Here is a 22,830-nt window from a genome sequence, read left to right on the forward strand (position 1 = left end):
TCAAACTGGAGAGAGATGGATTTAATGATGGATAAGAAAGTGGTTGGACAGTTGCATCCAGTGGTGATCAACAACTCAAAGTCCTGATGGACAGCAGTGACAAGTGGTGTCTCCCGGGGTCCTTGTTGGCATCAGTGTTATTAAATACCTTTGTTATTGACATAGGGAGGGGCATTGAGTGCACCTTCAGCATATTCACTGATGACTCCAAGCTGGGTGTTGTGATTAACACACCTGAGGACAGGATGCCATCCAGAGGGACCTGGACAAGCTGGAGAAGTTGGCCCATTGTGCTCTCATGAGGTTTAATAGGACCAAGAGCAGGTGCTGCACCTGGGTTGGGGCAAACCCTGGTGTCAACACAGGCTGGGGGTGAACAGATCCAGAGCAGCCCTGCCCTGAAGGACTTGGGGGTGCTGGTGGATGGGAGGCTGGATGTGACCTGGTGTTGGGATCTCTCGCTGGACAGGGTGACCCCAAGAAGAGTTCCAAAGTCTTTTTTCCCAGCCTGGAGCTTGAAGAAGGAGTCAGGGCTCTTCATTTCTCGGTCTCAAGGTTGCTTATTGCACCTTACCTATAAAAAATTTTCTCCTGCCCTGCTGAGGTCTGTCCAGCAGGACAGTTCCAGGCACTCTGCCTGTTCCCAGGGTGATGCTATGTCTTTATACTGAAAACGACACATACAATGTTTACAATTACTTTCCAATACCTCTCACCTATGTTAGACAGTGAGCTTCTACTCTAAACCAATCTGTAAGTGCCACCATCACAGCAGAAGATGGAGGCCAAGAAGAAGAAGAAGGAGAAAGGCTGGACATTCCCAGATCCCTCCATCTTGCCTTCTGAACCCCCATACCAAAAAATCTAAAATCTACTTTTCCACCCTGTGATAACTTCACTATTATCCTCCCTAAACTGTTGTGGCCTGCTGATTTTCATACAAGGTTGGTAATTTGCTCCACAGGTCATAATCAAAACCACAGGGGCATTTTGGGCTCTGTGCCAGGGCCTCTGAGCCCCCTGGCAGGGTCTTGGCTGCTCAGGACAGCCAGAGGGATCTCCTGGGTGCTGACAACCTGGCCATGTGTGCTGCAGCCCAGAGAGCCAAATGTGTCCTGGGCTGTGTCAGGGCAGGGAGGGGGTTCTGCCCCTCTGCTCTGCCCTGCTGGGATCCCCCCTGGAATATTGCATCCAGCTCTGGGCTCCCAGCACAGGAGGGACAGGGAGCTGCTGGAGCCAGGCCAGAGAAGGCCACCAAGATGATCAGAGGGATGGAGCATCTCTGCTGGGAGGAAAGGCTGAGAGAGTTGGGATTGCTCAGTCTGGAAAGGAGAAGGCTTTGTGGTCACCTAATTTTTGTCTTACAGTTCCTGAAAGAAGGCTGGAAGAAAGCTGGAGAGGGACTTTTTTACAAGGGCCTGTAGTGACAGAGTAAGGGAGAATGGCTTCAAACTGAAAGAGTAGATGTAGGTAAGATATTAGGAAGAAATTCTTCCCTGTGAGGTTGGTGAGCCACTGGCACAGGCTGCCCAGAGGAGCTGTGAATGACCCATCCCCAGAAATGTTTAAGGCCAGGTTGGATGGGGCTTTGAGCAACGTGGTCTAGTGCAAGATATCCCTGCCCGTGGCAAAGGGGTTGGAAAAGAATGATCTTTAAGGAGGTCCATTCCAACACAAACCATTTTGTGGTCCTTGCTCCTCTCTGTTGCCAAAGAAATGTTGTCTCCCCGTTTCAGGCTGTGAGTTTTACAATGTCTATAATGCCTCTTCCCTCTCGACATATTTTTTTCAGTGTGGTATGGGAAACTGTAGTTCTGTCAGAAATTATTTTATTTTATAAGTACTTGAAGATGCATGATCTGCTTCCGAGGAGGAGGACATCCTCAAGCACACTTTATATCCACTTACCTACCAGGGTTTAATCTTCCTCTTGCTTCTCTCCTACACATATAGGCAGTATTTTAATCCCCAGAGCTTTCACACACTTTTTTTAAACAGCAGGCATAAAAAACCCTGCAAAATTCAATCAGAATTCCCTTGGCATACCCATCAGAAAATTAAAATATTTTAGCATTTTAATTGTTTATAAATTGAAATTAGAAGCTGAGATATTGTACTCTTACCAAACAAGAAGGTGAAGACTGCTGCAGTTATTTTAAATGGAACAATAAGTAGTTACAAACTTTTATATGAGTTGGTAGTTTCAGTACTTCAGTATCCAGTCCAATTTTGAACTTTACAGATCACAGAATATATTCACAGATATGCTGTATCCTCTAAGTTGATCTGCAGTCATCCTAATCTTGATATTGGGCTAACTATATATATATTTTTAGAAGGAAATCACCATTCTGGAAAAAACCCTGCACAGCTCAGCAGTTATGGGTTAACTTTTGCTGCCTGTGCATCATTTCATTTGTCAAGACCTGCTTTTTTGAACTGACATTCATAATTTCAACTTGTCTCACTGTCATCATCTTTCATGTGGCCTTCCCAAATGTCAGTTTTAGAGCCCATTGTCAGTCATATGTTATTCCTGGGCTGTTATATCACTGCATCCTCAAAAAATGCTATTCATATTAGGGCACACATCAGAATCAGCCTACTTGGATTAAAATAACCTGTCTAGATCTCTTGTTGTCTGTTTTACTTTTATTTCTGTATCTCTTCACTGGCCCCTAGCTTCCTTTATTCTTTTGAGATAGGGCTGCTGCTTCTGTCTATGTTTGCTTTTCCATTTGCTGTTTTGTCCAGTACTGTGAAAACAGACTTGACTGAAGCACCTGAAATAAAAGTAATTCTATTGTTTTCTGGTATCACCAGTGATTTTGCAAATGCATCAAATTAGAGCTCTTCAATGTGCATAAAGATTTGCTTGGCAATTAATTCATCCTTGTAAACTCTGAATGCAATTAACTAAATTATCAGTAGATCTACTAGCCTGGCATATTCATTGATGATTTGCAAGTCCCTTAATCTATTGTTATTTCATTCGCCTGTCAAAGCAGGTTATTCTTGCTGCGCTAAATTAATTTTGATCATAACGAGGAATTCCTGTTTCAGCAGTGGAAATTGAAGCTGTTTTAATTCCATGTAATATTTCTCTGTGTTGTTTTATACTGAGGCTGTTATTATTGTTGCCTCATTATATGATTTTTTCTCTATATTGCAAGGTCTCCGTCAACAGCAGTGATCCTTTATATTTTTATCACTGAAGAAACAAAGCTTTTAGAAGCACAGAAACATTGTACAAATGAGCAAGTATTAATGCTTAAATTTCTCAAATAATCATGCCTGAGCTAAATGTAATGACCTTGCCAGTGGGCTGTGAATTCTTCATGCAGAAATAATGTTCTGTTCAAAATACAGAGTTCCAAATACTGTCAACAGCAAATAGATCTTCCCAGTGTGACCTATTGGAGTAGACAATGGCAAATGCAGCTGTTGTCTTCATGATAGTGAAGGAAAGCAGAATCTGTACAGAGGAAAAACAAGGGACTTAGAACTCTTCTTTGGATCTTCCTATGTAGCAAAGTTCTGGGAGTAGACAACAATAGGTCACTGGACAACCTGGTCCAATGGGAATTCCTTTATCCTCCTTTTTTTTACCACTTTTCACGTACTACTTGTAAACAATGCTATCGCGTTGTGAAAATAATTCTGATACTGCTAAGCCTTCAGAAATTGTATCCAAGATGTATAAGATGGGGCAAAAAAATTGAAAATCTATTCCAGTAGTTCTAGGTTAAATAAAGATATTCTAGAGCTTGCACTATGAAGTCAGCAACAATGCAGTAGTCTGTCAGATCAGTTCATGATGAAAGGGTTTTTGTTTTCTGCCTCTTTCCCCCTGTTCTTCTCAGTCTTTCATACATATACAACTGGACAGATTTGCCTTCATTCCTACAGCTGTTTGACATGCAGGTTATTCCTGCTGGTAGTTGTGGTATTTCTTTCAAGCCTTTCTGGAAGACCAAGTAAAAGTTATGTTAAGAATTATACAGGAAACATAGATGCTCTTAAAACTTACCAAAACCTCTGCATATTTAGCATAAATATGCATCCACTGCATCCTAGCCCAACCCACAGATACACAGAGTGAAGAGCACATCCTAAATTTGCTTTAAAATGTGCTGCTGTGAACCCTCATTAACCTTGGTATTTTAACTGAGCAATCCTTTTTGCAAAAGGGCAGCTCCGTGGAATATCCTCAGAGTCTGAATGTGATTGTCTTGATCAGAAGAAATCTCATATAAAAATTACTCTCTGCCAGCCTGCATTCCAAATGAGAGTGTCCAGCATCTCAGCTGGTTGGTAGCTTTATGTGGAGCTCTAGCCAAAGGAAGAGTTTTGCAGATGATGATCTATGAGGTCTAGTAGGTCTGTTGGAAAGAGGAATTCCTCACTATATTGAAAGCAAGCTCTGCTAAGAGCATGTGTTGGCTGATAAAGCAGAGGGGGAAAAAATTACAGCAGGAGGAAGCGAGATCTGAATATACTACACCATGCAAATGCCAGCTTTGTTAGATTCTGTCTGTTTTTGAGGTGTGTGTGCAATCTCCAGAAGTGGTCAGAACAGGAAAGAAATGAAAGGCATTTGATGTGCTTGAATGGCTCACCTCTCCACCACAGCCACCCCCTGATGCAGAGTAATTGGCCCAGCATTGATTATGTGGGAGATGGATTGCCACGCACATTTATATGGCAATTAGATTTTATTATTTACCATTTAACATGCATCACCAACTTTCCTCACAGTCCATTGCACAAGCAGACTGCTTTGGTTTTACATCTGTTTAATCTTTTTCAATGCCAGTGCTCTTCATCTAGTTGTTAGTGGGGGTAAAAACAAGCAAAGAGAAATAGAGGAACTGGGACTCTGAGGAATATTATTGTCGGGAAAATGTTAAATGTTTTTGTGTGGCTGTTTCTTGTGAGGAAAATAATTGTTTTTGAGAACAGAATTGTTGGGGAAATGGTGGATTTTAATCTGGAGAAGTCTTCAGATGTGAACACTTATTTCTTGAATACCTCCTTTTGTCTATTCATTGCTTATCTCCTGAGGATGTTGTTTGTGGTTGCTGTTTCTCACACCCCAGCACTCCCTATGACACAGCTTTACTTGCCTGTGAAACATGGGAACGTTTGTGTAATCCCTGAGCAGCACTAAACTGAGTTGAAAATTGTAATGGGAATGAAATCTGAGCACCAAGAGGTGAGAGCAGAATTGGACAGCACATCCAGAAGAGCATAAGGAAAAGTTTCTTGGCAGAGGAATATCTGTGGAACTGTGGAAAGTCTTCAGTGTAGTTCTGTGTAGTGTGATGGAATCAGGAGATTGGAGGTGCAGCAGCACCTGTATCTCCACTGTGGACTGCCATGGGAATTAGTGGCAAGTGAAAACTGAAGGATGCTGTTCCTGGTGCACCTATAAACTGTAAATTCCTTCTGGTACCTCTTAATTCTCCTTGCCTTTTTTTTTCTGTCAGTGTGGACTACAGGGCACTGCTACAGTGAAATTGTAAAAAGAACAGTAAAGTATCACTCAAAGGAAGAAATATCTTCAAAGTTCAATTCTCTTGACAAATAACTACAATATGCACTATTGTGCCAATAAGAGTGCCTAAAGAAAACTCACAATGTCAGCATTTCAGTGCTGGTGTTTTCTTTTTTTTTGGTTGTTTTTTTTTTTCTAATACATTGAATAGTGTATTCAGGCAAGATACTGAAAGCAGTGTAGAATTGGGGTGAAAAGATCAGTTGCTATATTCCTTCCCAAAAGAGTGACTTGCTAACCTAGAAATTCTTCTTTATTTTTTTTCCTTTTTATTTGCCTGTAAACATTTTGCCTTGTTTGGTTATCAGTATAGGGAATGTGAAAGATGAAAGCCACCACCTGTCACATCATAAAGAAGCCTCTTGCCTGAAGTATTTGAAAGGACAGATAACTCAGCAGAGCCTGGACAAGTAAACTAGCCCCCCTTTCCCTCCTTAGGTGAGAGAGGGTCTAAAAGTGATAGAATTCATCACTCCAATAGGAAAAATATTTGAAAAGACTATTTTCCTTAAAAAAAAAAAAAAAATCACATCAAAACCAAAAGACATCAGCCACAAATCAATACTGAAGCTACAGAACGGACTCTTTGAAGTGAGTAAGTGGACATAAAACACTAAGTTTACATTTTCATGTCTTGCTTCAAGTGCCCTGCCTTGCAAGTGGTAGACAAAATCCAGTCATGCTTTGCTCTAGCAGCAAGCAGGCCTGTGAATGCACAGCAAAGTGCATATTCTGTGCTGCAAAGGGGGTTTGAAAAGCCATATGCTGGAGCGTATGCGCTGCAGAAGCTGTGTGGATGCAGCATTTAAGCCTTTGTCAACAGTTCTTCTGTTTATTAGTGGGCTATGATCACAGCAGGCTTCTTGGTTTATGGGGAAAAAAAAAGAGCAATTATGTCTCATCAATGTTTTTTTAAGGAGCAAACATTTTTTTGATATGGAACAAGGAGCAAATGTTTACTTGGGATTGATGAAGGTGAGGAGAGACTCTGGAATGACCACTCACCATTCAGGCTCAGTTCCTTTTCTAAAGTGTGCTGAAATTTGAAGTAAAATCTCCACTGTTCGCTGCCTATTGCCCAAAATAAATGTGCAAAAGGTGATTTTGTACACTGAGGAGGTGAGAAGGTCATCAGGGCCAAGTAGGCTCCCATATTTCAGTGAGTGTCAAAGACATCTGAAAGCCTACCTGACATTTCCATTTGAGACAACAGCCCTTGTCTGGTGACCAGACACCAGAACAGGTTTCTGTTCTTTTAGCCAGTGCATATTCAGCTTGTGTAGAGCAATTTATTTTCACAATTCAGCTGCCTTAAAGATACCATGAATTGGGATTGTGTGGGTTGTCCTGGGATGAGTTGCACCATGAAGTTTGTAGTGCAATTATTAAGATACTACAAAGTGATTTCTATTGATGTGGTAAGAGCAGCTCATCTGTTTTAGGAGGGACTGGAATAAAGAGAACACTTTTTTTCTTTGGAGATTAGACTTTCCCTATGGCATTTCTCAGTCTTTGCAGTCCTCCTTTGTCTTTGCCTGCCTGAGGGAAGAAGCTGTTTTATGCTTGATCATTTTGAACTAGCATATTTGGAGAAAAGTGTGCCTGACACCTTGGCTTCACCACAGCCAGATGTTCCTTTGTATTTTTGTGTGTCACATGAAGGAATTGTGGAGATGCCTGCTGTGTTTTTGGAATCCACCATGGTATGCCAAGGCCATCCATCTCCTTCCTGGGGAGTAACACCACCCTAGTACACCACAGATGTGACATTAGAAACATGACAAAGCAACTTCTTCCAAAAGGAAAGAGAAATTAGTATAATAGCTGAAAGTACTTTTAAAACCAGCAGCACAACAAGAGATTGGGGGAGACAATGTCTGTCCTTGGAGAGCATGACGGATTTGAAGATGCTTTTGTTCAGGCATATAAAAATATTCCAGAGATATAGTCTTTATGGATTATGAAAAAGTCAAGCCACAATTCCTTAAGCTGTTGTATTTCCTCCTTATTTTTCTTTTTTTTTTTTTTTTGTCATCGGTGGGGGCACATTTGAATGGGTGGATGAATGGTTTTCCATTCTTGTCAGCAAAGGTGCTCAAGAAATGAACACCAGATATGTACACAAAGCACACAGATTTAGGAGAGTAAACAAGTCCAACTATATCCTGGCTAAACTACTTGTTGCCTGATGTCATAAATCTTCTGTACCAACCTGCTGCTGGTTTGTTAAGGGGTCCAGGTGCACCAGTCACACCTGAGCAGCATTCTTATGTTGTTATCACCATAAACACATGGAAAACAATTCCCTCTCAACTTATGTTTGAAGACAATGGTAGCTGTTAAATGAAGTTAATAGTTTTTGCCCACCAGCATATATCATGTAAGAATTCTCAGGAATGGAGAAAAGGAGAATAATCAGTGAAGTGACCGGTCAGCAATGTCACTAGTGCCAGATAATAACACTTAATAACTGCTGTTAGCTAGTCAGAAAATAGAACAGCATCTTCAGTCTTTGTTTCACATTTCTTTGGTTTAGCATTTGCAAAGTTCTTATTTTGAAGAAATGCAGAGGCTTGGGATAAAAAAAGATGAGCTATTACAGGAGGACTTGGCATTTGTTTTACCAACAGTTGTGTGTGACTCACTGTTGTGTGGTGTTCTGCGTGCTTTTGCATAAGTGTGATTCCAATAATGAATACATTGAGAACTCTGGTTAATTTATTAGCTAGCAATTTGTTTCTGTGTTAAATTTACTTGTTGTTAAAGCACAAATCAGCTCTAAATCAGGAAAGAGATTAATAGGTGTAAATAGGGAAGATCCTGTGGGAATAACTGAGAATCTGCAGTACCTGTAAAAGATGCAGATTAAACCCACTAAAATTTTCTCTTCAGGGTGCTTATGGCATAACTGAGCAGTGCCATCATTGTCTAGCTCTGAAAGTGCTGATTCCTCTGGCCTGCCATGCACACCTTTATTTTATTTTCTTTTTTCTTTTTTTTTGCCTCAGAAAAACAGAGGAGACAATCCTCCCATTCCAAAAAAAAAAAAAAAAAAAAAAAAAAAGAGGAGATAACAGATAACTCTGTGCAATGACTTCGAATACAAGAAAAAAGAGGAGAGTAGTGAGATCTGCTCTCAAGTAAATTGCTTTATTTGAGGCTTTTCTAGTGATCTGAAGGAAATCTTGGGTCACTCCATTACCTCACCTTTTTCTTTTACTACCTGCAACTTTGCCTATGGCAATTGGTGGATATTTTATATAAATTTGTTATTTTCTTTTATAAGTTAAAGAAAATCAGTATTAATATGAGAAAAATGAGACATTTTCAGGGACACATTTAAAAATCAAACTGAACTTTACAAGATAACATGTACAAGGAAGGCAGCAGCTGAACTTTAGTTCCAGAAATGATGGTTTCACATTTTCAGTGGGTAGCAGTGTAGCATTAGTGTTGCATTTAGGCTCCAGCCAGTTTACACAGTGTCATAAGCTTGTACTATTGATCTGATGAACTGTGGTACCTTTCTTCATGAAATAACTTTTGTGTAATTCACACCTGTAAGTGGGCAGTTGCACAACAAGGGATTTGCTCTGGAGTAAAATTTCCAGTAGTGAAGCTGTACTTACCTAAGAAATGAGAAAAAGAAAACCTGGAAATTTGTACTGCGCTATGCTGATTCCTCTGATGTCTTTTAGTAGGAACAGGGAAAATCTTTTTTCTTTTCTGAATATCTGTCATCACATGTTTGAGGTAAAATTTAATTAACAATATTTTCTGCAATCCTGTCTTGCCTGAAAGTCTAATATGGATTGAGTTTTTTTGGAAACCATATCTTCATCGAGACGAACATGAAAGTAGCATGTGATCAACTAAAATAAAAGTAACAATGCAAACATTTTGTGATGGCAGATAAAGATGGAAGATTTCTTTTTTTTTTAAATTAACTAACTTTAAAACAAAAATAAATATCTGATATTTAATTCCAGAGCTTTGCAAAATTTTGTGTCTGAGAGAAAGTGCTTTTCATGCCAGCAGCAGCAAACTCAAAACACATATGGTATTAAACATTTGATATTAAATCTGGGAAGATTACCTCATAGTCATAAAAATACTTTTATATACTTTATAAAAGGTGAAGTCTAATAGTCAGTATGGCTGCTCAATGCGTAAGATATGTATTTGTGTTTTAGGTGTGAACTACATGCACATTTGATTTTGAAAAGCAGAACTCAAAGGTATTTTGGACATCAATGAAATTGAAATATTACCCAGAACATATATTTGTAAAAATTGTATCTTTAATAATATAAAATGATCCGTTTAATTATCAAGACTCTTAAGGTACTGTGAGTAAGCTGTAGGGGTGCAGCTTGTTTAGACTCAATATACTGTACTTCACTGCACATGATACCTATTTGGCAATGTTCCAGTGTATACTTCCAGGAGAAAATATTCTGAGTTCCAGTTTATATGTTGGCACACTGACCTGGATTTCTGCTAGCCATCCATCATAACTGGCAGCTACTGCATGACTGTATATAGAAATCTCAATGGGGTTGATAGATGGGTATCAGGAATTAGCAGGGGATCAATCTGAAAGGTTGTGGTTTTAAAGATGTAACTAATCACAGAATAAAAAGGGTTGCTTGGACAGTGTATTTTTACAAAGAGGTTACATATGTCATGTGCAATAGATCAAGTTTAACTTTTTTATCATATAAGTGATTTTCTTAATACTATTCTCTGTAATGGTTTCCCTCTTTTAAGTCTATTTGGATCAGTTGAGATGAATTATCTCTCTGTTCTGAGCTGGCAGTGACTGAAGGCACAAAACTTCAGGAAACCTGGAGAGGTTTTGCTCTCTAGATGCCCTGGCTGAGAAAAAGATGAATAACCTTTATCATGGCACAAGTGTTTTAACTTTGTTTTCAGTTCAGTAGATTGAAAAAATGCAGGAATCTTTCTGCTGTGAATGAATTAGATCCCATTTGTGGGAACAGATGGATCACCATATTTTAATCTGTAATGTTTAATCTCATGCTTGTGAGATTTACAAGGTACCTCAGAGCTCTAGAGGAAAGCAAGATCTTATTTTCCAAATTATTTACATAAAATGGATAAAGTTTGAGGTGTCCTAATGTACGATGCTACAAAGATTGCTAAGACTTGGTTGGCTTGCTTATAAATTCTATATGTTAATAAGCATTTTCCTGAGCATGTTCCATTTTCTCTTTATTTCACTAATTCAAATGCAGTTGAATTTTAGGGATGATATGTGGTGACAAGATTTTTCTCAGTCTTACAGACATTTATTCACTTCAGGTCATTTCCTCACAGGTAAACTGTAAACCATTACAAACAGCACTAAATTGCAGTCTCTTTCAAACAAGAAATATGCCAGGAGAGGCAGGAAAAGGTGTTATCTGTGATTTACACCAATCAGAGGAAGATTAAAACTAGCCCCATGGGGTAGTGACAATAGTGCATTCTGTAAAAGCTGCCTACAAAGCTCAGAAATCTCTTAGGAAATCAACAATTTTACATTTGAATTCATGCAGAAACAATCTTTGTCACTAGAGCACCCGGTCTTGTGGCCTAGGCTCCAAAATCAGCCAGACCGGGGGTTGTTCTGGAAAGCACAATGTAGATGAGAATGTATATTCAGATAAACTGCTGAAAATTTGTGAAAGCAAAAAAGCATGTAATCAATGAGGATTTAATGCCTGGTTAAACCTGCAGCCTGACACTTGAGGCATACTTAGGGAGGTTCTTATGGTGATGTTGGATGGAAAGGTGACTGTTCTGTCAGCCAGACAAACCCAACACGTGAAAGGAATGTACAGCCTGAATTGTTTTAAAACAAAAAGGCATTCTTCCCTCGGTGTTGAAGAGGAAAGTTAGAGTTATGTTCTTCCAAAGTAAGTCTATCACAGAGCTAGGAATTACTTGAAGGGAGAAAAGCCCTGGTTTTCAGTCCTGAATAAGCTGCCTGAAGTTCATCACAGCAAGCTGTTTGTTATAGGTGTCTGCCATTAGAATAATTTTTGGCAAGAAAATTCCATTTGCTCAGTTTTCATATTGCTGTTTTAAAGGCATCTAACTCCCCTTGCCACATGAGTTTCAGTGGTGATAGCTGGTCATTTTGCTGTTTAACAGTAGTATTTCTAAGTTTCTCCTTTTATGTATCCCTCAATCTTTTATTCCTTGGTGTACTTCTGAATAGATGATTCTGGATAGACTTCAGATGGATCCTGTTGCCTTTTATCTCACTGTGCTGTGTCCACCACTGGCATGGTCTGTGGCCAGCCTCCTTGAGTATTGAACAGTTATATGAACAAATAGCATATCAATTATGTGAACAATTGTGCCAGTGCTAGATGAGTTTCTAGATGGGGATTCTGTGATTTAATCCTCCTCTCTGCAATAGATACATGTTTCCTGAACACGTCAGCTGGCACATGGAAAGCTTCCCAAATACTTCTAAGTAATCAGCCATGCAAATTTGAAGTCTACATTTACATTTGAAAAAATACAGTCCTGAAATGCTGTAGTATAGTATCTTACATGTTACCAGTGTTTGTTTTCTTCTACATTTATTTCAAACAATATTTTTTGGATGTATCTGTCATTCAGCACAAAAAGGCCAGAAGATCAAGTGGGTCAAAGGTTCTGCTGGTTCTTTCTTTTTTTTTTTTTTATCTAATATTTATTTCTCCTCACCAGGTGATTTGTATATTGGAGGAGTGGCCAAAGAAATGTTTAAATCCCTGCCCAAGCTGGTGCATGCAAAGGAGGGGTTCCAAGGCTGCCTTGCATCAGTTGACTTGAACGGACGGCTCCCTGATCTCATCTCAGATGCTCTCTTCTGCAATGGGCAAATAGAGAGAGGATGTGAAGGTATTAAATATGCTGGTTTTGTTGTTTTTTGGGGTTTTTTATACATACATATATATATATATATATATATATATATATATATATATATATATATATATATATATATATATATATCATAGTGAAAGTACTGAAGTACTGTGCCAATCCTGCAGGGCTTTTTTGATATTTACACTCCATATATCAAGAGACTATATTTTACCTGCTTCTAATTGATCTTGCTTCACCCCTTCTTACATAAAGGCTGTGTTTTTTAGTGTTATGGAGACAGGCATATGCCTGCCCTAAAGCACAGAGATTAATCTGAGAACAGGAGTTAACTTCAGAATGTTAAATGTAGGTTCCTTACTTCCCAATAGCAAGATTTTTTTTGCATGTGTTTTGTTTACTACTGATGTGTTTTAATTAATGATAACAACAGTAACAATTAGCTTCAGTGAAGTTCTTTATATCTTCATAACACTCAGGCATTAGTTAATGCTGAGACATTAGCTAAGTAATTCCAATTTTAAAGCAGACATTTTGAGTTGGTTAATTCGAGGCTAATTTATGAAAATTTTTAATACCAATATTCTATCTTCTGTATTTTTGCTCACCCCTTAAATTAGTATTAATATGAACCTTTCTATCTGAAATCAGTAACAGACAAATATGTTTTATCTCAAAATATTATGTCCTTATTGACTCATCTAGTATATCATGAAATTTAAGTGAGGACAGAATTAGAAGAAGTGTATTTCTAATTCAGGAATGTCAATCTCTTGCTATTTTTCCAGCTGTCATTTGATCCCACATTATTTTTACTATGGTTTATGGAATAATTTGAATACATTTTCTGTCCCTGCATATCTAATTTATTCAACTAATTCTGGATTTTGTGTTTATGTTCAATTTTATAAGTTCTCTCTTCTCTCAAGTGCCATTCTTCTCTGGACAGAAAAATGTGTAAATGACATTATAAAATTTATTTCAAGTTGGAATCTTAATGATTTTGATATCAAGTTGGTTAAGTATGCAAATTGACATTGTAAAAATCCAAGGAGAGCTGGGGGGTTCCTCAAGTTTTAGGAGATAAAGCTTCCTGGTGGATAAAGTCTCTCTCCTCTTTTTTGTGCCTACAGAGCTTTTAGACAAGTGGAATATTTTTGTTCTTTACCTGCTACTTTAAGTTAGCAATATAAGTTCTATTGTTAGCATATAGAAACAGACACTAAAGCTACAGAAAAATAGAAGATGGAAATTTTGCATATGTTTTTCAGGAGTGCAAAAATATGTATTAGTTTGCCACTGAGTTTAGAAAATTAGATTCTGCCTTCTGAATGGTTTTAGCAATTCCATCCCTGCACCATCCCTCCAGAGAGTCAAAGTATGTCTTAATTCCATTATGCATTTCATAGCTTATTTTGAAATTATGTAATTTCATAAATGAATTTTCTGTACTTCAAAGAAATATTGCCACAGGCCTGGTGTGTGAGTTCACCTTTTAGACCACTGGCACAACTCAGATATTGGTGGATTAAGTAAAGCTACCAACAATTTGATAAAGGCCATAAATCTATTGTCCTTTTTGGTAGAGAGTGAGTTTTTTCCAGCACCAAAATCAGCTGACACAAGAAACTGGTCAAACCAGATGTGCTGCCTGGTTCCCAGAGTGCTTCCTCCTCAAAAGTCTTCTGCCTGCAGAAGGAAATATTTAACAGCATGGAATGAAATATCCCCTTCCAACCTTTCTCCTTAACTTTGCAAGTTTTCTCTTCCATCTCACTTGTTTACTTCCAGTCCTCATGTCTGACCCATCTGTCAGTCTTTTGTTTGCAGACCATTGATTCAGATTTCCAAAAAACTGTTCTGCCACCTAAAAGATGATTTAGGTCATTTGTGAATTCAGGTGCCTCCTAGGAAACTTTTGCATGCCTCAAGCTGCTCCTACCTCTGCTGCTGTGTCCAGCCAGGACCTCTCCATCCTTACAGAGCTGAGAGTTCTCCATCCTTACAGAGCTGAGAGATCTCCATCCTTACAGAGCTGAGAGTTCTCCATCCTTACAGAGCTGAGACTTCTCCATCCTTACAGAGCTGTGAGATCTCCATCCTTACAGAGCTGAGTTCTCCATCCTTAGAGGGCTGAGAGTTGTGCACCAATCTCACCCTGCCATGGGATGTGTAAGTCTGGAAGTGCCCTGAGACATTGGGTCCAAAGAGCTCAGGACGCAGCAGCAGATGTTATTTCAGAAATGTTAGTCACCACCACTCTCAATCCCAAAGACAGCTGGTATATGCCCAGTGTTAAGACATCAGGTTCTGCAAAATCTGTCCTGAGAAGTGAGGCACTTGGATTTGTTGTTTTTCAGATTTATGGGATTGAATTCCCCAACCTTCAGGTACATATCAAGGGAAAAAAAAACCAACAAAAACCAGCTCTTTTTCTCTCTTCTTTCAAACTGTCAAATTCTGAAGTCATAATGAACTTCTAATTAATTGTATCTGTTAGATTTTGTACTTAAAATATTTGTTTTTCTCAATAATATGACGGTCCTAAGTGCATCATTAAATGTTTTGAGCAAGGTCACCCATGGGATTGCTGAGGCATGTTGGAAGGTTTGCCTTTTGAAGCTTCAACCACAGGCAAAGATATATCTCTATCATTGAACATGAAATATAATTTACACTTGGCAGAATCCACCTTCTTGACAAATTTTGAATGACTAGAACAGATAGAAGCTAACAGCTAGAAAGATAAATATGCTAACTAGCTCTTTGAATTGTTAATGGCAAACCCCAAAGCCAGGTTGTGTCAACACAGTTTTCCTCCAGTCAAATCAATTGTACTTTCTTTTCCCACTTAAAATATGATACAACCATAATTTTTATATAGTTATAAGAAAAATGCACTGTGTGTATATGTGCATATAAAATGCAATTTGTGTATTGTATGAACTACATGAAAAAATCACAGAATTAATATACATGAAGATTCTTGGTGATGAGATAAGAAATTTGTTTTAATAATATATTGTAAAACATCTATGTGTCAGTTTGTAATGCTTATTGTGATATATATTGCATGCAAGCCCTCACATAGGACAAATGTAAGGAGATCCCAAACTCAGTCAATTAAACAGCTGCAGTGAAGACTGAATAAATTAGAATATTTTAAAAATTGAATATGAGAAAACAAAAAGGGCTAGAGAAGGGTGCGTTACATATTTTTACTAACTACCTTAGTACTTCAATATGAAGTAGGAAAAGATGAACTTGTTAGGGTAAATATCATAGTATTTACCACCACTAAACAGTTGTCTTCTGTTCTTTGGGGAAAAATAATCCAACTTTTGCTAAAAGAAATGCTTATATGCAAGCTAGTCTTGATGGCAATTTTAGAATGATGACTAATATAGATAAGCCAAGAGTGCTAAGGATCAATTTGATAATAAAAATTTTAAAAAAACCCTCACTTTTTATTGTATCTATATTTGTTTCTAAATATGTATTTTCACATGCACTTCCTAATGTGCCTACAGGGTCCTGCAGTTTATGTACTTTCAAGTCCTTGTGACTTCTGCTCTACTTTTGCAAAGATGAGGAAATTCAACATTGCATAACGAAAGTGTAAATAAATCCATGAATATATAACATTTAAACACCTACAGATATTTTCACTTCAGCTTTGTAAAGTTTCCGAGTAGCAGAATCTGGTGAGAAAAAAATTGTGTCTTGTCAGCTAGGGGATTCTGTCATTATAATCCTCTGCTCAAGAAAGGGTGATGTAATGCCCAAATGTTTAAACTTCTGGGCTCAGAACTCCAAAGAAAGAGAAATCACTACCTAATGTCTGCCTGCTGCAGTCAGCTATAGATGGGGGTGGCATTATTTTTTTATCATCGTCATCATTATTATTATTACTCTTATAATTATTAATTTTATTATTCTTATTATTAATACTTTTATTATTATTGTTAATTTTATTATCCTAAGGGGAGAAAATAGAAGAAGTAATAATTTTGCCAAGACTGGGATGCAGTGTACCCTGCTTTCCCTCTGCTTCAGAGATTGAACTGTGCCTCATTTAAAGGAAGAGGCCATGGAGATGAATTAAATCATATTGATATGGATTTTTTAAAAATACCAGCAAATCAAAAGCAAATCCCACACTGAGATATTTGGACGTCTATTGGGAAAGAAGGGTTATGTGGATTTCTCTCTGGGGTGCAATTTTTAATTTATTGATGTAATCTTTGGACCAGCTTTACCCCTTTACCATCAATAACTGGCTGTGGGAATTTCAGACAGATATTGATGTGTCTCCCCCAAAACAATTTGGGACAATTTTATAATCCCAGAACCAAATTTTTCCTTGTAGTGTGAAATGTGTGAGAGCTCATAGTAAGCTGTGGTTCACATTCTGCATTTCAGTCTTCATTCACCAGCCACAGAGAGAGGCCTAGAAAAAGGCAGACCACAGAGGATGATGGTGCTAATTATTCTTGAATTCACTGTATCTGAACATGACAAAGGGCTAGTCAGGATTCAGCCATGCATTTACTCTGTTAATGCATTCACAGCTATCCAAGGAAGAAAAAAACCCCACACTTTTAATTTTCCTCCATTACATGTCATCAGCTCAATTAACCATTATATTTCTAGTAAAATACTGGCAAATTACTGCTTTCTTATTTTGGCTTGCCTGAAGATTTATGGCTATTAGCATTAATTTGTTTGCATTATATGGCATTTCTTTCTCTCTTTAACAGCAGCATGCACTTTATTCTGAATGGTTTTTTTCTGTGTTTGCTGCCATTTCAATATTGCTTACTAACATTTACTATATTTTGCTTTTTTTTTATTTTGCTGACAAAGTTGCATTGATGAAAGCTGATTTGCAAGGTAGATAGCCCTGTGTGTATTAACCAAGACTGAAACCCCCCATGCGCAGTTGGATTTCTGCAATAAATGCTCTGTACATTTCAGAACTAAAGTGTGCTATTTCATTGCTGATTTTGCCTTTCACACCTCTAAAAGAATGGGCTAAATGAACCTTCATTTTCCAGCATTGCTTGCATAAAGGCTTTCAGTCTTGAATATGTTTGTATAGTGATTGCTTTAGTGCTTTGATCATTCCTTTTTGAAATTTCTTTATATTTCAGTAGTCTAGTTATGATTCTCTAGAAATAGAGTAGCTTTGTTTTTTCATGTGTATGTCACATTTTGGCATGCCAGTTCATTAGTAGTCTGATTTTCTGCATTTCCCCTTTTAGAAGGAACCTGCATGGGATCCCTAAAGCATGTGAATCAGTTCTTGTCAACATTCCAGCCAAAGAATCCCAAACTGCTCTGAATTTCAGACCTAAACCATTTAAAATAATATGTGGGATTACAATAATTGTAATAGTGTAGTTTTGTTTTATTATTTCTCAAAACTTGTTTCATTTTCCTATTTCATTATCCAGTCTTTCATATCCCAGAGTTTTGATTCCTGTGGCATCTGGCTTTGCTGTTTGAAATGTATTTACAGGAAGAAATAATGACGTTTTTAGACAACGTTTAGCCAGTAAATGGTCTGACACGAGATTAACAAATAACTGACAACAAATGTACCCAAATTCCCAATGTACCTGGAATAATTCTGCTTCTGTTTTGTGCAATCTTATGTGTTTGACATAGTGATCTTACAACTAAAGCAAACCTCCCCTTTTAATGTTACATGCTGCTCCAAAACCAGTGAGTTTATGTGCGTTTGACTCGGTAACTCTTCGCTCATTTGATCTGAGATGTTGGTGGCCACTCAATGTGACGCACTGGGAAGTGCCTTTCCTTGGGAGACGAAGTGCAAGTTCCTTTTCTGTGTGTTCCCACCAGGCCCCAGCACCACGTGCCAAGAGGATTCCTGTGCAAACCAGGGCGTGTGCCTTCAGCAGTGGGATGGGTTCAGCTGTGACTGCAGCATGACCTCCTTCAGTGGGCCATTGTGCAATGACCGTAAGTACATGGAAAAATGTCCCTCTGAAAACCTGAGGCAACGTTTGAAGCAAGTGCCTAAAGCTTTATGTTGTTTTAATATTAGATATTTAACTGGACTGGTAAAACCTGTGAAAATCTGTAAGGCTTGTGGTAAGAACAAAGAATATGCTTTATAAATTTTAGACAATGTGCAGTATCAAACACAGGCAGAACTTGGTTTTGTTGCACTTGATTCCAAGTGTAACATACTGATGGTTACCTGTTTGATGCAGCCTCTTTCCTGCATAAATACTTCAAATGGATTTTTCTTTTCCTGATTGAAAACACGTTTTACATTTTGTTATCTTAATGTAGCACTATCACAAGGGCTATAATTACTGTGAAACAGTTGAGAAGGCTTATTATCTCCCTTTGTGGATTTCTTTAGGTGACACACTAAATATGCCAATAATAAAAGCATGCTGTGTATTTTAGTTCTTTTAGATTTCATCTGAATAGCACGCAGCAACCATCTGGTCTTCCAGGAAAAGCTTAAATGTGTCAAAAATAAGGGTCCTGATTCACCAGCTTCATAATGTAGTTTTATTCCAACCTAACCTTATTGATCTAAATAGAATTATGCAGGAGTGATGGTGGAATATTAATGGAGAGCTATGATGTTCCACGGTAAATGATAAAAGGAAGCTGCTGACTTTGGGTTTTAATTTATCATATTTATAACATCCAATTGCACATTTTTGTACCCATAAGAAGATGGAATTTCTTTAAGGTATTTTTATTTCTGTTTGTATACTTTTATCTGACAAAAAAAAAACCTGACAACAGGAAGTGTTGTATAACTGCCTGGTCAAGTAGTCTGGATTTTTCTGTCTTGGTCTGATTCTCCACTCTACAGCAAGGCATTCCATCTTGGACAAACCCAAAACCAACAGAATATTTATAATCTGAAAAGCTTTTGGCTCAAATTGTGTTTATCACAGGGCTAGGAAATTAACTATATGCAAAAGCTAATAATTTATTCCCATAAAACTCCTAGAGTTTGAAAACTAGGGAAAGGATGAAAGGACTCATTCTATTTATCTGCAGTTGCTCTTGTGGTAGAAATGAAAAGTGATATTGAAAAACTTTCAATGATTTCAGCAAAACTTTGGGTTTACTTTATGTATATGAGTTTGCACTTAGTAATGTGCATGATTAGTCATATTGCTAAACATACATTTTTAAAGTTTCATCCCCTTACCTACTACAAGAGAAAAATGTTTCTGTTTTGCTTTTTACATTGTTATTTCTGTTTTGTGATCTTTTGAATTGTTTCAGAGGTAACTAAAACCTGTGAGTAGAAAGTTGCAGATGTAACATCTAACAAACGAAAAACTCAGTTTACAACTTTTAGTAGTAATGGTTGTGTGGACCTGGAATATTCTATGAGTTATTTCTTCAAGTGACAGGTAATGCATAAATGTGGCAAATTATGAGCTTATTTAAGAAAAGTATTTACCTGTGAATGCTCATTAATATAGTAACATCATGGACTACATTGCACACAATTGAGATATTCCACAATATTCCATGTCTGATGACAATCAGGGAGTCCTTTTAGAAGCTCGTTGCTAAAAATACTCACTTTGTTCCCAGAAAAAATCTTTTTAACTGTTTTTTTTTTTTTTTTATCACAAGTATGAAATATAAATTTATCCTCAACACTGATGTTTTGGAATAGAATGCAGGGTCTAGCAAATATAATACATTTGGTTTCTGCTTTATCTTGGCTCCTTAGATTAGTTCAGATACCAAAAAAATCTGCAAAGCCCATCAAACCTGAGAGAATTTTTGTAGTGGTAAATGTGCCAGAAAGGAGGAAAAATGGTGTTGTCAGTGGCATTTGCATGCTCTGAGCCTGCTCTCTGCTGTGTTTGGGAAGAGCATAATGGGAAGAGAAATGATGGAATGTTACTACAGCTTTTGAAAAGTGGCCCAGGCTGCACACCACAGACTGAACTCCATGGCACTGAAATGAGACAAATTCCCTTCACGTGAGGAAACCTGGCAGTGACAGGTCTGGAATAGCAGCTGCTTGTTGCTGAAAATGCATCCCCTTCAGGAAGGATGTAGGCATCTTTCTGAGCATCTTTCCATTGCAGATTGTGCGTGGAGCAACACTGGATGACAGAAACTCAAATTTAACCCAGTGCTGCTACTCAAGCAGGCCCTCGGCTCGCTTTACATGTGAATATACAAATTCATATAAAATGGAATGCTTAAGATGTCAAAATCTCATAGACAGAGATGTTTTTTTAGTCTCAAACCTCAGCAATTGACCACTTAAAAATAAGTATCAGTGGTAATAAGAGAAACAGTTAGGAGTACTTAGTCCCTTACCCAAGGTGATGATATCTCTATTGAAAGACAGTTAGAAAGTGTGCCATTCTTGCCAAAATGCTGGACGGATGAAGGAGGAGGGAACAAAACAACAGTCAGAGAAGAGGGAGTGGGTGTTCAGATGGGTGGGAGTTTCACTCTCAGCCAGGAATTAACCCATCGCACCTCACCTCTGTTTTGCTCCACGAGTTCTTAGTGGACGTATCTAAGCAGAAATTTCAGTGATAAAGCTGCCGAGGTGAGAGGGGAGCTGTCCAACCCCTCTGTTCAGAGCAGAGCCAGATTGCACAGGTTGTCTGGGTCCTCTGCAAAGATGAAGGCTCCATAACCACTCTGGAAAACCTGTCACAGTGCTCATTCACCCTCTCGGTACAAATATTTTCCTAGAATTTAAATGATATTTCATATATTTCTGTTTGTCCCTATTGCCTCTTGTTCTGTCACTGGGTACCACTAAGAAAAATCTGCCTTTACCTCACATACATCAATCATTTCATAACATTGATGGATCCCCACTGAGCCTTTTCTCCTGGCTGAGCAGCCCCTGCTTCCTCACCCTCTCCTCATAGGAGAGAGCCCTTGATGGCCTTTGTGGCCCTTTGCTGGGTAAACACAGCTTTATTCCTGTGTTCTCATGTTGTTCTTGCACTGGGGAGCCCAGCACGTGGGGGCAGTGCTCCAAATTCATCTCAGCAGTGCTGAGCAGAGTGGAAGGATGACATCTCTTAATTTTTCTGCAGCATTTTACCACCATCTCTCACATCTCTCTACCATTCTGCAACATTTTACCACCAGCAACCAGTGTTGGGGTTTTTTTGCCACAAGAGCACATTGCTGACCCACGTGCAACTTGTTGACTATCAGGATGCCCAGATCCCTCTCTGCCAAGCTGCCTTCCAGCTGGTCAAGCCCCAGCTTGCCCTGATGTGAGGGTTTATTCCTCCCCAGGTGCAGGATTTGGCATTTGTAGGAGGTTCTTGTCAGTTCATTTCTCCAGCTTGTCAGCATCCCTCTGAATGGCAACACAGGCATCTGGTTGATCAACCACTCCTCCCAGCTTCCTATCATCTGCAATTTGCATAAATGTGCACAAATTACCTTGCTGCATTTGAGCTGATGCTTTCTATGCATTTCCCATAGTAACCCCAGAGCATGGAGGTCTGACTTGCATCGTTCCTGGGCTTTACAGTGCAAATGTTTCACTTGTATCATTCTCATCTTAAATTTCCAAAAGAGGAGGAGTGGAGGAAATAATGAAAGAAATGGTTTCATGGAAAGTGACATAATACATTTCACTGTGCAAGATATTTCTTTAATTTTTGTGATAACTCCTGTGCTGTTCAGTGTATTATTGGAGGTAAATATGTGGAAATTAAAATGAAAACTTTTTTTTTTTTTTTTTAGTCCTCTCATAATTTGAGGTACCATTTGAGATAGATTGTTTTCTTTCCTAGTCCAAGAGTGTCCTCTGTGTGTCTGCTAGGGAAGGAGAAGAAATTAAGGGAATGCACCCCAACAGAAGAAGAACTGGGTCATCCAAGTGTAAGGCTATAGTTATAAAAGTGTAGTCAGGAACAGCAATTTAAAAAGTTGCAAATATCAGTAATTCAGTGAGTATGAAGTACCTGTATACCTTAACCCTTCATGTTAGCAGAGGTGGGAACTTTCAGTGTTCTGAAATGTCCTGTCTGCTGGAAGATAAACACAGCAGGACAAGTTAGACCCCAAGATGATATCAAGTTAATAATTTTTTCTTTTGACATGGTATGACACTTAGAGATTTGGGGCACCAATGCTTTCTAGGTATAATAGACAGAAGTGCTAAACTGGTTAATGTAAATCTTGCAGTAGTGTTTTTTCCTACATGTGGTATCATAAAGAGACTGTACTAAAAGGACAGTTACTGGCTGTTTTTACAAATGAATGCACATCCAGTGGGAAAGTACATCATGAACATAGTAACCATATCTAACAGCAAGTTGTGTAGTGAAAGGTATCCTCCCTCCCAGGGAAGTCATCTTTTCTCTTTTTTTTTTTTTTTT

At 38.3% G+C, this 22,830-nt stretch overlaps 1 protein-coding gene across 31 annotated transcripts in view; it reads left to right on the top strand.

Annotated features, from left to right (window-relative positions):
* The window catches only part of NRXN1 (neurexin 1), a 693,385-nt gene that overhangs the window by 325,734 nt on the left and 344,821 nt on the right, over positions 1-22,830 (top strand). For 17 of the 31 annotated variants that reach the window (XM_074536876.1, XM_074536892.1, XM_074536880.1 and 14 more), the window contains 2 exons: positions 12,284-12,457; positions 18,308-18,427. In XM_074536876.1, coding sequence (XP_074392977.1) covers positions 12,284-12,457; positions 18,308-18,427 — 294 coding nt within the window. Of the gene's footprint in view, positions 1-12,283; positions 12,458-17,308; positions 17,336-18,307; positions 18,428-22,830 lie in introns of all 31 variants that reach the window. The other 14 variants (XM_074536869.1, XM_074536872.1, XM_074536888.1 and 11 more) reach the window with 1 other exon arrangement.

Source organism: Zonotrichia albicollis, chromosome 3 (assembly GCF_047830755.1).
Source record: "Zonotrichia albicollis isolate bZonAlb1 chromosome 3, bZonAlb1.hap1, whole genome shotgun sequence".
NCBI lineage: Eukaryota > Metazoa > Chordata > Aves > Passeriformes > Passerellidae > Zonotrichia > Zonotrichia albicollis.